Genomic DNA, 12,738 nt, shown 5'->3' on the forward strand with positions numbered 1-12,738 from the left:
TGGGAGGACCGTGAAGAAAGAAGCAGGCCTGAGGTGCTTGGTGCAGGCTCAGGCCTGCTCACGGCATGACTCAGGTGCTGGCTTGCCCATCCCTGCTGAAGGAACACTGAGCCCCGATTCCATCAAGAGATGACAAGATGACTGTGTGGCAGTTCTTCGCGCCACGTGAGCTTGGCAGAGACTCAAGGACTCCGGAGTTTTGCTGGTGGCCACGAGTGGCTGAGGCCTCCTCTGCCACGCAGGAAGCATCTGCCTCCTCCTCCAGGAAGTCTGCCCCTGCTCAGGGTGTGCAGCCTGCCCCCAGCCGTGTCCCCACGGTATCTGTGCATCCTGATCAAGAGGCTGCCTCACAGAAGGTCATCTGCTACTTAGCGTCTTCGAAGAGCACCACAGGGCATGGGCTAGCCTCCACCCAGTCTCTGCACTCAAGTCCTCACCACCTGCCTCGGGAGCAGCCGATCCCTCTTGCCCAGCCTCGGTTTCCTCATCTGAAAATGGGGCCTGTGGAAGCTCTACTGCCCTGGGCTGCCGGGAAGATGAAGCAATGCTTGCAGGGCGCGGGGCCTGACAGATCCCTGGAGCCAGCGCTGACTTCCAGGTGCTTCTCCAGGTGCTGCTCAACAGCATGGCAATTATTTTACAGCCAGAGCTCTACAAAGCGATAGGACTCCTACACGGCATCCTAGCCAGGGCTGGCAAAATGACTCAGCTGGTGAAGGTGCCTGCTGCCAAGCCTGGCAACCTGAGTTTGATCCCTGGAACCCACACGCTGGACTCCAACAAGCTACCCTCTGATCTTCACGCATGCTCCACGGTGACAGCACAGCCCTATACATAAATAAATTGAATTTTTTTTCTTTTTTTACAAAAACAGTACTCCAGCTAGTAAGCAGTGAAAGGGATTCTTAATATGTGATTTAGCCCCATCAAGCAGAAAACCTGTCACAGCTACCCACTCTGTGAACAGGAAAGGCTGTAATTCCAATAAAGTTTTATTTATAAAATCAAACAGCGGGCCGGATTTGGTTCATGGGCTATAGTTTGTTGAACTCTGCTCTACATTGTGCAGTGTGTTAAAGAAATAGAAGTGTTTACTATTAACTATTATTTTTTTTAGGCCTAGTCCAGTGCTTGGAACGATTATGTTCTTAATAGTTGTTGAGTTTGAGCAAAATGAAATTACAAGAGCTCAGTTCAGGGAGACACAAGAAAACAACACATATTTCTGAGCTTGCTCGTCTCCCTCTCCTTAATTGTTGCTTCCCAAGCAGAGAAAGGGGAAAATGGGGTGCCAGGATGGACTCTGGGCCTCAGGACTCTAGAATAAGATGTTCGCCGGCTGTGAGCACTTGAGTGAAGAAGCTGTGGACCTCGGCTTACTCATGCTCATTCTAGACAGAATGAATAATGCCTACTTGACAGGGCTCTTTGGAGTTCCAAGAGGAGACACTGCTCTGCGCTCCACCTGCAACCTGACTATTATGAAGCCTTGCTCAGGATGGAGGTGGATTTAGTTCTTGCCGGGTCAAAGCCCAGTCCTGTTCTCCTCTAATAGCCAAGGACTGGCGCTGGGAGACTTGGCTGTGTCCGCCTCCCCGGAGGAAGGAGACAGCCTCTGGGGCCTCTTTTAGTGAAGTATTCACAGCTTGTGCTTGGAAATATGCAGCCAGGCTCAGGCCCAGTCAATCATTGACACAGCGTTCACACCTGACTTGCCACTGTGTCCTCTGGCAGAGAGCCAAGAGCCGGGGGAGGCACCGTGCCTGGCAAGGGCAGTGCCCAAGCTGCAGACACTTGGGAACAAGACGTCGGTCAAGCTCAGGACTCCCTGAAATCCACAGGGCCTGCCGGGGCAAGCAGAGGCCTGGGAAGCAGGGAAGCAACTTCTCACGCTGGCTGTCCCAGTGGTCCTTTCCCTTCATTCCTTCTTTCTTTCTGTAGTGACTGCTTTTTGTTTTGTTTTTGCTTTTTTTTTTAGCATTAAGTACATACCTGGCAGTTCACAATGACGACACTTACTCCAAATAACTCCAAGTCATAACTTGAGAAAGTGATAGGCTTAACAGAAGAAAATAGAAGTCTTAAGATAATGTCCAGGGCAGGGGAAGGATTGGTAAGACAGAGAATGACCAGGGCAGGGAAGGGGTGGTAAGAGAGAGAGAGTGACTGGGGGCAGGGAGGAGATGGGCGATAAAAAGGCTTGGCACGGGGAAAATCCGAGGCTGCAGCTGTGGGTTTAATGGCCTGAAGGTTAAGTTTATTTGGAGCTTACTTTCTCGATTATTTCCTTTTTGTGTGTGCTTTGTTTGATATGGGGTCACCGTGTAGCTCAGGCTGGCCTTGGCTTCTCCTGCTTTCGTCCTGAGGGTTGAAGGCGTACAGCCTCATGCTTTGTTTCAATCCTAATTGTATCTACCAAAGCTGAGCCTGGCATCTTCTGTGCCCTGATATGCTAATGATAGGCAGTCACTGTGCCCCACGTAAACACATTCCCTAGGATTCCAGCTGTAGGAGGTAAGGAACAGGTGAACAAATGCATGCTGTTAGAGGTTAAGAATACCATTACTTCCAGATGGGGGGGGGGGGCTTTGGTGGGGCATTCAGCATTCACACTTATTTGTGTGGCTGTCTCTCTCACCATACTACAACTCCGAAGGGCTGGCCAGGACCACGCCCCACATCTTTATCTGGGTAGCAGTTACAGGCACATCTTTACTTTATGAAAAGTCATCACGCGTACATTAATATTTACTCCTGCCTAGAACATGGTTAAGTATGTTCCCTCCCACTGGATCGCCACCCCTTTAGCAAAATTACCATTGTGAAGCAGCAGCGAAAATAATTTTATGCTTGGGGGCCACCACAGTACGCAGAACTGCCTTAAAGAGTCGGAGCATTAGGAAGGTAAAGAACCGCTGTCCTCAGGAGTTGTGATGGCTAGTGCTGTCATCTTGACGGGGATCTAGAATCAGCCGGCAGACGGGGCTCTGGGCATACATGTGGGGAGGGTTATCTTCGCTGGGCAAACTGATGTGGGGCGACCCACATTAACTACAGGCAGAGCCCTCTTCCCTGGACACGTACTAGAGTATGAGAACTGGAGACAGCGAGCTGAGCACTGGCTGTTCCCTGTTTTATTATTTTTGATGCTGTGTGACCTGCTGCTTTCAGACCCTGGGTGCTGCCTTGACTTCCCTGCAGTTATGGACTAGGCTTTGAACTCTGACTCCAAACAAACACTTCCCCCTTACATTGCTTTTGCCAGAGTGCTTTGTCATAGGAGCAGAGCAGTAACTAAGACAAAAATACAAACAGTGACACCAAGAATCTTTTTCAGTTGCCCCTGCAATTCTGGGTGGACCGGCCAATCCTTACGAGGCTTTTTGCTCTATCTTGGAGGGCCTTCCTTGCTGCCTCCTGCTTACCTCCTGAACAATTTCCAGATTTCAGATCCTATGTCATTGTCCCTAGGAAACCCTTCTTGACCTTGGATTCTAGGTCAGGCATTTTTGCTATAGGCTTATATAACTTTGGTTTGGGTGTGATTATACACTTGTTTGTGCAATTATTTGATTATTGTCTCAGCATACAGGACCTTCAAAAGCTGTTGGCTATGTGCTTCTTTTCTACTCATCATATTGGCAAAGCTACATATGACACTTTGTTACAACGAGGAGAAGTCAATACACATATGCCCAGTACATGAATAGCTAAAGGAATCCAGTCACAACTGATGGTCTGATTGCATCCCAAAGCTATTCAAAAATAAATCTTGATTATTTAAAAAATTATTTAAAAAATCCTCTCCCACCCTATACAGCAGACATTGACATAAACAATAGCTTATATTATTTTCTGTCTTATGGAATTGATGTTCCATAAGAAAGGCACGTCTGTTTGTACACAGCTCTGTGTCCATTCTGATATGATGTCTTTCCAGACATATTAGAAATACGTGTCCTCATTTCAGAGGCTAGGAATTCTACACTTGTCTCCTCCCATTTGGCAGATGAGGAATGGAAGTTGGGATTCTGAAACCTTATAGGATATTTGGGTCCCAGTGAAAGCATTAGAAGCAGAAATGGAATGTTCTCCAAATGTACAGAAATATATGATTTTTTTACTTATATTTTAAGAAAAACAATTTCTTTTCCTATCACCATAGAAAAGGCTGGGGATGCTTCCTCAGGTTAGATTCCCAGGTGGGCTGGTGAACTGGCTGTTGGCAAGAGGAACCTTGCTTTCCTCATCTGCAGAATGAGAAGAATAAGAACAAAATCCTCCATTCATTAGAGTTGCTGGGAGGGTTTTGTATAAGCATAATTTTCAGTATAGCGTCTTGGCTGTGGAGAAAGGTTAGTGGCATGTAGCTTCTCTTCATACGTCCATGCCTTGGATTTCAGGAGAAAAAGAAGTTCTGATGGGATTCATTTGCTTGTCTTTCTTCAGATGTGGTTGAATCTACAGCTTTGGTTGTTTGGTTGAGAAGACAAATTAGCAAGAAAGCACTCTTGTTCAACAACAGTGAGGAAGTGGCAGCTTTTGTCAACTCCAGGCCCTTGGTCATTGTTGGCTTCTTCCAGGTACCGGGGTGAAGAGGTGGGAGGTTATTTTCATTCGGTTGAGTACTATGTGTGGGAAGGTTTCAGGGTGAGGAAAGTTTGTAAAATTGGTCCTTGCTCAACTTTCCCAACCACTGAGCTGGTGTTCCGGGGAGCTCCTGGGTTCAAATGAAGAAAGAGAACACGCAAGTTGAAATGTTAGAAGTTAGAGGATGGGAAGAAACATAAGAGGAGATTGGCATCCATATTTATTTGGTTTTAATAGTAAAACTGATCTTTGGGGTATCTATTTGGAATATCAGACACTAAGAAGGTGACTTTGTCTTCGGGCTTGAGGACAGTTCTAACTGGTTCTAATAGGCGTCTGTTAGTCTGCTTCTGATAAGCGAGTCTCTACCCATAAACTCTTTCCAAGCCTCCACATGAAACAATCAACACTGTACACACACATCCATTTAAGGATGGATCAATCCTCATCCAGAACTAGCGTGGGAGGTGCTTGGACGAAGCCCATAAACAATTTGAGCGTGACTATCAGACAAACACTTTCTACTGATTCTGTTCTTTATCCTTATAAATGTTACCAAGTGTGTTTGCTTGTAGAAAATGAGCTTTTCGTTTGCCTTAACTGATCTGCTTTAGGTTGACAACACTTCAGTAGATGTCAGTCATTGCTATCATAGTCATACACGAGGAGAGTGCATAGCTCTTTCCTTTCTGCTTCTGGAAGAATATTTTTGGCCTGAATATTATTCTTTCATTCTGAAGGCTGAATCCTAAAGGCCAAGAGTGTGACTGCATCCATACACTAGTTCACATTTGGCGTTATGTGCAGAAAAAAAAAAAAAATCAATGGCTTCTTCTGAAAGTGATTCTGAAATTAAGTTTAGAAACATTCTCGATTCATGGGCCAGAACAACCTTTATTTTAATAATAGAAAAAAAAAGTGAAGATACACAGTTATCTCTATTGATCTCTATGAATTTTTCTGTGTGGGGTTCAGACATAGCTAGAGGAAACATCCATAAAAGAGGACTTACACCATCCAGCAAACCCCAGAATTTAGAAAAACAAAGGCACAGATGGGCACTTCTTTCCACCTTCCCCTCAAATAAGCCAGGTACTGTTGCCTCCTCCAGAGAATTATGAAGCATGCTTTCCCAAACAGGACTTAGAGGAAGAAGTGGCAGAATTGTTTTATGACACAATCAAGGATTTCCCAGAACTAACGTTTGGAGCCATACCAATAAAAAATTCCTATGGGCGTTTTCACGTGATCCTTGACAGCGTCCTGGTGTTCAAAAAGGTAGGTTTTGGTCCTATTGCTCATGATGGTCCTTTCACTTCATAGTAAGTGATGGCATTTGGGGACAGGCTCTGGCTCCAGTAGCTGTGAGTTAAGTGTCACTGGACTAGTTGACTTGTGAGAAATCTGTTTCCTGGGCCCCCTGCCTTTGCCAGTATTTGTCATACACAGGATTTGGGAAGTCCCTTCACAAAGTATGGATAAACCCTATTAGGCTTCTGTTAAATGTATACTGTCTACAAATCTAAAGTTCTGCAGAATAAATCAATAAAAAAATCAAAAGCCAAATAACAATTATGGAAAATACATTGTAGGTATGTTTGCATATTTTAATGCTGAATACATTTATTAAGTACTTGGATTCTGTATTATACCTACAAGCAGATAGATATATTTTATTTACTAATTTTATTATAATGATTTCATTTTTGAAATTGTAATTATATAATTTACTCCTTTCCTTTTCCCCCTCCAACTTCTCCCATGATTTTTCTTTCTCAGCCCATATAATGTTATAGGAATGCATATCCTAAACAGCTAGGAATATGAGCCCTATGGTTAGACTGCCTAGTTTTAAATCCTGGCTCCAGGTTTAGGGTGTGATTCAATGGTAGTGCTTAGTACATGTGAATCTCAGGACTCAATACTAGCAGTAACTAGATAATTGGCTAACTTCTGGTTCCATCTCTTACTAACTTAGCAATCTCGCATAGGTTATTTCACTTCTCTGTGCCATAATTTCCTCACGTGGAAAGCAGGAGGGTTATGAATACAACAAAGAAAGAGAGACAAAGAAGAAGAAGAAAAGGGAAAAGGCGGGAGGGCAAGAGTAGCATCCGACTGTTTGGAGATACTCTGAGGACCGAGTTTGCCAATGTGTACACCATGCTTGGAACTGTGGCTGGCACAGCTCAAGCTCCCTAACGAGTATTAAGGGACTGCTGCCATGACCAGAAAAAAGCTGGAACCTTATTCAGAGGACAACTTGGGGCTATAACACGCTGAAGCAAGAAAACAAGGAGAAGAATCAAATTTGTGTCCTAACGACATCGGGCTGGTGTGTGTGTCGGGGAGGAGGAGTTTGGAAGGAAGCAGGGGAGAGGACTAGTCACAGACTGTACACAATCATACTGTCCCTATGTTTATCCAGATCCTTCTGGGAAGCGGTGACGTAGCAGGGTTAGATATGCCAACTGTTCATTAGGCGAAAAGCACAGTGGTGAGGAACTGAGAGAGCCAGCAGACCTTCTTGAAGGTGTGACCCTGTGCAGTCAGGAAGGCTGACAGACCGGCTTTAACTGCCGGAAGTTGGCCAGAGTTTCCTCTCAGGAAGTTCTGGATCTCCCTGATCTAGGTTTGCCTTGGTATCCCTGATGTGTCTTCAGCCATTGTTTGATGGTAGTGTGGCCGTGGTGTTCAGCCTTAGTAAATGTATTTTGGTTGGGTTTCAGAGCACAGCACCTGGGACTGTCATTCAGTCACAGTCCCTGTCGTGCACGCACATTTCACACACAGATGGATTTGCTCGGTGCTCAGGTTTAAGTACTTGGGTTATGTACTACACTTCTGAGTATCCTTAGTGTTTCGCTTTCATGGGTGGGAGGACTGAGCTATTTACATTTGTTAGGTGTATATATTATGAAAGCTACTGCCCTCTAACAGGCTTTTTCTTTGGCTCAAGGGAAAAATTGTAAAACGCCAAGAACTCATTAATGACAGCACGAACAAAGATATTCTCAATCATATCATAAAACAAGAGCTCACAGATCTTGTGATTGAATTCAACTCTGAGGTCAGTGGACAAAGGGGTCCCGGGAGGATAGAGGGTGCTCTTGTGTGTACACTGAATGACATGTTTTCCTTGCAATTGCAGAATAAGGAACTGATTTATGAACTGAACATCTTGAATCACATGTTGCTCTTTATCTCCAAAAACTCAGAGCCATACAGCACCATCATCCATCATTACAGACTGGTGTCAAAGGAATTCCAGAACAAGGTTTGTACAACAACCCATTGTCATTGGAGGGTCTTTCACGGCACCCAAGAACAGCACACTCTTGAGGGTAGTTGTCTTTTCTACTCATTGCATATTAATTCAGAAAGCATTTGCATATAATTTGTATATATCTTTCATGAGTCACATACCAGTGCTATATACTGGTTGCTATTTTATTTTAGATGAATGTGTTCCATTCTTCCTTTGGGGGAAGGCAAACCTGTGGTCTTTTGAAGTCTATGTTCTACATAGACTCTGACTTCAATGTTGAAAGTTCACACTCAAAGCAATGAAGTGTAAAGCACATTTCCTGGTGCTTGTAACTGGCATCATCAGCAGTAAGAAGGAATCATCTCCTATATCTTACACCTAATGCACTTGCTGGCATCTGGACCAGGAAAGATATTTTTCATTTAAAGTTATTCTGAAATGATAATGTCAAAACATAAACACGTAAGCAGCAAAGACCCTGGAGTATAAACACACTTAACAAGTGTATTGTGACCAAACACACCAGTTTTCAGAAAGATGTTTCCAATCTCATATACCTCATGCAAATATTAATCTATTTCGTTGCTTTTCAGTGTTAGATTTTCAGATATTTAATGTGACTGACTGTGACATGATGGCTCTTTTGACTTCTCACAAGCTATAATAGTCAACACTTAACCATGTTTAATTTTTAAAAATTAAAAATGGACATATATACATGTATGTGTGTATGTATATGTATGTACATGGGCACATGTATTCTACAATATGTGTGTGAAGGTCGTGGGACATCTGTATTGAGTCTGTTCTTTCTTTCTACCACATGGGTCCTGGAAACTGAACTCCAATTATCAGGTTTGGCCGCAGGTATCTGAGCTAGCTTGCTGGCTCTCAACTCTATTGCTTCATTTTTTATTTTTATTTTTATTTTTTTGCCTTAACTCTTTTTTAGATAGTTTGAATTTATTTTGGGACAGATCAGGAGATGAAGGTCTAAATTCTTGTTGCCACAACCAGAGAGCACCCCAAATGTCATTAATGAGCTACAAACAAAGAGTGACTGATAATGTCCTAATAACTCTTTCTTCATGTCCACCCTACTGCCTGGAAAAAATATATATGTGTATATATACACACACACACATATATATAGAAATAGCTGTTACTTATTATATATATACTAAGTATTTCTATAACCCAGGTGATTATATATACATATATACATATATTAGGTGTGTTCAAGACAGATTAATAGTCTATTGTGTTTTGTTTTCAGTTTTGCTTTTTTGTTTGTTTGTTTGTTTAGTTTTGATAGTTTCCATGGCACCCAGAATGATTTCATCCCCCATGATGCTCTGTGTCATAGTCCTCATGTCTCACTGGCCTTTCCTTTCCAGAATATTCTGATCTCTATGCTCCTTTGGCTACTAGAGCTTTCATTTGCATTGCATTTCTACTTGATGGACCACAGTTCCCTGCTTGCTAATACAGGATTTTCTCCTGGCACCCTAACTTTACCTCACCTACGTGGTTTTACTCGACACATCACTCTGCTGTGCTTTCTGAGCCTCACTTGTCATTATCTAAACGTACTTCATATCCATCTCCTCCACTAGGACATAAGTTACACAGGGCAGAGCTTCCCTATTCCCTATACAGCCCTCTGTGTCCAATGACATCTTTAATATGCACTTGGTACTCTATGAACATTAGCTGTGTGAATGAGTTAATACATGGGTTATGGGTTTCCTTCCTAGGGCAATGTTGAATTGACACTTGGGAAACATTCTTCCACCTGCCAATCACCAGATCAGGCCTTTGCATGCATTCTTAAAGCAATCCTCTAAAGCAATTATGATTAGAATTCACCATTTTACAGACAAGGAAACCAAGACATGGAGCAAAGATGCTCAGGACTTGCTCGTTTCCTGAAGCTGTGAACATTATGTACAGCATAGAAGCCGGGCTGGGGAGGCTGCCTGTCTGCCCATGGGTGCAGGAGTGAGCCTGCCTGGAGGAGCTCCCTATTTGAGTTCTTTTAGTTCCTAGCTTTTCAGTGGTTCCCTTCCCTTGATCTGAGGGGTCCAGAGCTACAAGAAGCTTTTGTTGACTTGCAGATCCTTTTCATCCTTGTGAATGCTGATGAACCCAAAAACAAACACATCTTCGAGTACTTCCGTGTCTCAAGAGTCAACGTCCCCTCCGTTCAAATCTTGAACTTAAGCTCTGATGCCAGGTACAAAATGCCCACAGATGACATAACCTTTGGAAGCCTCAGGAAATTCTGCCTCAGCTTCCTCAGCAAAACTGCCAAGGTAAGCTTGCTCTCAGGTAAGTTGTGGCTAGAACCTCAGGACCTCCTTACAGTTTTTCTGGTTTCATTCATCCATAGGAAGAGACAGAAGAACAAAGACTACCTGAGGTCCAACGTGACTCAGTCTCTTCATTTCCCACTTTGAATCACTGCAGCTTGTGGCTCTTCTGAGGCTGGAGATAGGCCACTGGTTCTTTAGTTATAAAATAAATTCTCAGAAGAACTGACTTGTCCTCTGAAGGAGGATTTCAATCTTCTTGCAGCTGCTTCTTAGTTACACTCCTGCAGAGTAACAATGTTTATTTTACCATCTTTGAGTAAATGGAGAATCCTTTCCACTGTTTTAGATAATGCTAGGAGTGTGTAGAGAGTCTTCAGGTAACTCAGCATCTGCGGAGAACTAAGCTCTAACTGCTTCCATTCCCTTCTGTCTATTTCCACGGAGACCTTGCCTCCTCTGCAGCCTTCTCAAGGGGAAGCTCTTCTCTGATTCAAGTGACCATGATGTCAAATGTTAAACTTGTGTCCTTCCAGATACTTCCACACCATTTCTCCTTCTGTCATCTAAAACTCAACACTCTTTGCCTTCCATGCTTTTGGCATCACACCACTTACTTCTGTTGCCATCCTCTGACCATCTCCCTTTCTCTGAGGATGCTGGCTCCTCAGTGCAGGCTATCTCCATGCTGCATTACCATCATTCCTAGACGCTAACATCCAGCATGCTTATCTCTGTTCCCCATGAATTGGAATGCCCATGCCATCTCAGCCAACCTGTTTATATGCGCATGGTTCAGAGCTGGAAGTTCCTCCAAAGGCCTCATGTCAAGCTTCTCCTCTTAGTTCACTTCCCCACTGACTGACCACACTGCTACAGAGCCTCACCTCTCCCATTACCCTTAATCTTTGGATCCTATTTCAACCTCTTTGGTGCCATTCTCCATGAACTTCGGTTCTATGGTTTTGTGTTTTTAAACTCTGATAACTTCCTCGTCATCTCCATGTTCTACTTCTATACCCTGAAAGTATAGAAGGTATGTATACCTCCAGGCAAAAATCCAACTCCTGTTGAGCCTACTTAAGTTTTATTACACTTCTATAGTAATGTTGGAAAAGAGCAACTTCACCATTAGACTGACTGACCTTGTGGACACGCCAACCAAACTTCCCTCTACCAAGAAATGCCCCAACATCTCTATATAAATTCCTCTAAGGTGTTTATCTCTTTATGTTTAGATCAATCTCTTTTCCAGTAGCATTCCTACCTTCATTCTTAGCTCAGCACTCTACCCGTATATCATCAAGGAGAGAAGTCTTTCATTATCATATCCATAATGTACCTGAGACTCTCCTTGGCTTCTAGCTTCTTTCCACTTAGATGTAAGATGTTTTTCTACTCTTCAAAGGCCAACACGTTCTCTTGTGCTCTTGGAACACAGATAGACATCCTCTGCCTCTCTAATGATCTCTATCTGATCTGTCTATTCCTAATTCCTCCTTGCTTGCATCATTGCTCGCCTTCCATGTTGAGGCTCCCACCACCTTTATGCTTCCAGTGAGCACCTTCAAGAGGAGGGATAGCACCACCAAGAAAAAACCTAAAGGGTTTGACAGAAGCCAGACAACAAGGACTTCATAAGCATAGTACAGATTTGGCATCCCATATACCAGGAGAAACCACATCTCCATGATAGAAAGAAAGCCTTAATTGTAGAAAATAAAGACACCATGAAATTTTGGAGGAGATGAAGGGGGGATAGATATAAGAAGCATGGGATATCAAGACTAGGGTAATCACAGGGAGAATGGAAAAGGGGGTATAGACTGAAGAGATATCCAGGAGTCGGTGATTGTATAGAAAAATATGTCCTAAGATCTTTAAAATTTTCTTTAAACAAAAATAGCCACTGAATTGAATTCATTCTTTCTGTCATTCATTTGAAAATTCTTTACTGAGGTCTTTAGGTGTACAGACACTTGATGAGAGATGAGAAAAAGTCCATTATGGCATACCATCTAGTGTGGCAAAAAAGGAGAAAAATAAGTGATAATATTTTGAAAGTAACACACGGGGACATATTAAAGAACTTATGGTAACAGGAGCTCATATAACTTGGGAAATCAAAAAATAATTCCCCAAAGCTCATCTTGAAGGATAAATTTGTGTTAACTGGCTAGAGGGAGGAGGGGTAAAACTTGGAGAAGGCTTTCCTGGTGATGGAAAGAACATAACAGCCTCAGGTGGGGTTAGGCTCTGGGGCAACTGATGACCAGTATCACTGAAGAAAACCAAAAGGGAAATAGTGATGCACTTGAGAGAAGCTGGAGCAGAAATGCCTTGGTCTTGACCCTCACAGCCATTGTTTTCAGACATTCTAGTTGAGAGGCCAACGACACAATTCCCACAGTGATCTGAGAATCTCAGGAGTCACGTATGTGCAGCCCAGAGCTCTGACTCTCCCTCGGTGCTCTGACTGACCCCAGTCTGCTCTGGACAGTGCAGAACAGGCGCTGAGTTAGTGACTCTCTCAACATTTCAAATCCTTTCAAGAGTTTGTCTCTTCAT

The 12,738-nt window shown here is 43.4% G+C and overlaps 1 protein-coding gene across 1 annotated transcript in view; it reads left to right on the forward strand.

The window, feature by feature from the left end:
* The window catches only part of Pdilt (protein disulfide isomerase like, testis expressed), a 31,902-nt gene that overhangs the window by 12,917 nt on the left and 6,247 nt on the right, over positions 1-12,738 (forward strand). The window contains exons 4-8 of the mRNA XM_021653004.2: positions 4,450-4,583; positions 5,731-5,868; positions 7,550-7,660; positions 7,742-7,867; positions 9,976-10,173. Coding sequence (XP_021508679.1) covers positions 4,450-4,583; positions 5,731-5,868; positions 7,550-7,660; positions 7,742-7,867; positions 9,976-10,173 — 707 coding nt within the window. The remainder of the gene's footprint in view (positions 1-4,449; positions 4,584-5,730; positions 5,869-7,549; positions 7,661-7,741; positions 7,868-9,975; positions 10,174-12,738) is intronic.

The sequence above is a fragment of the Meriones unguiculatus genome, chromosome 14 (genome assembly GCF_030254825.1).
Source record: "Meriones unguiculatus strain TT.TT164.6M chromosome 14, Bangor_MerUng_6.1, whole genome shotgun sequence".
Classification (NCBI taxonomy): domain Eukaryota; kingdom Metazoa; phylum Chordata; class Mammalia; order Rodentia; family Muridae; genus Meriones; species Meriones unguiculatus.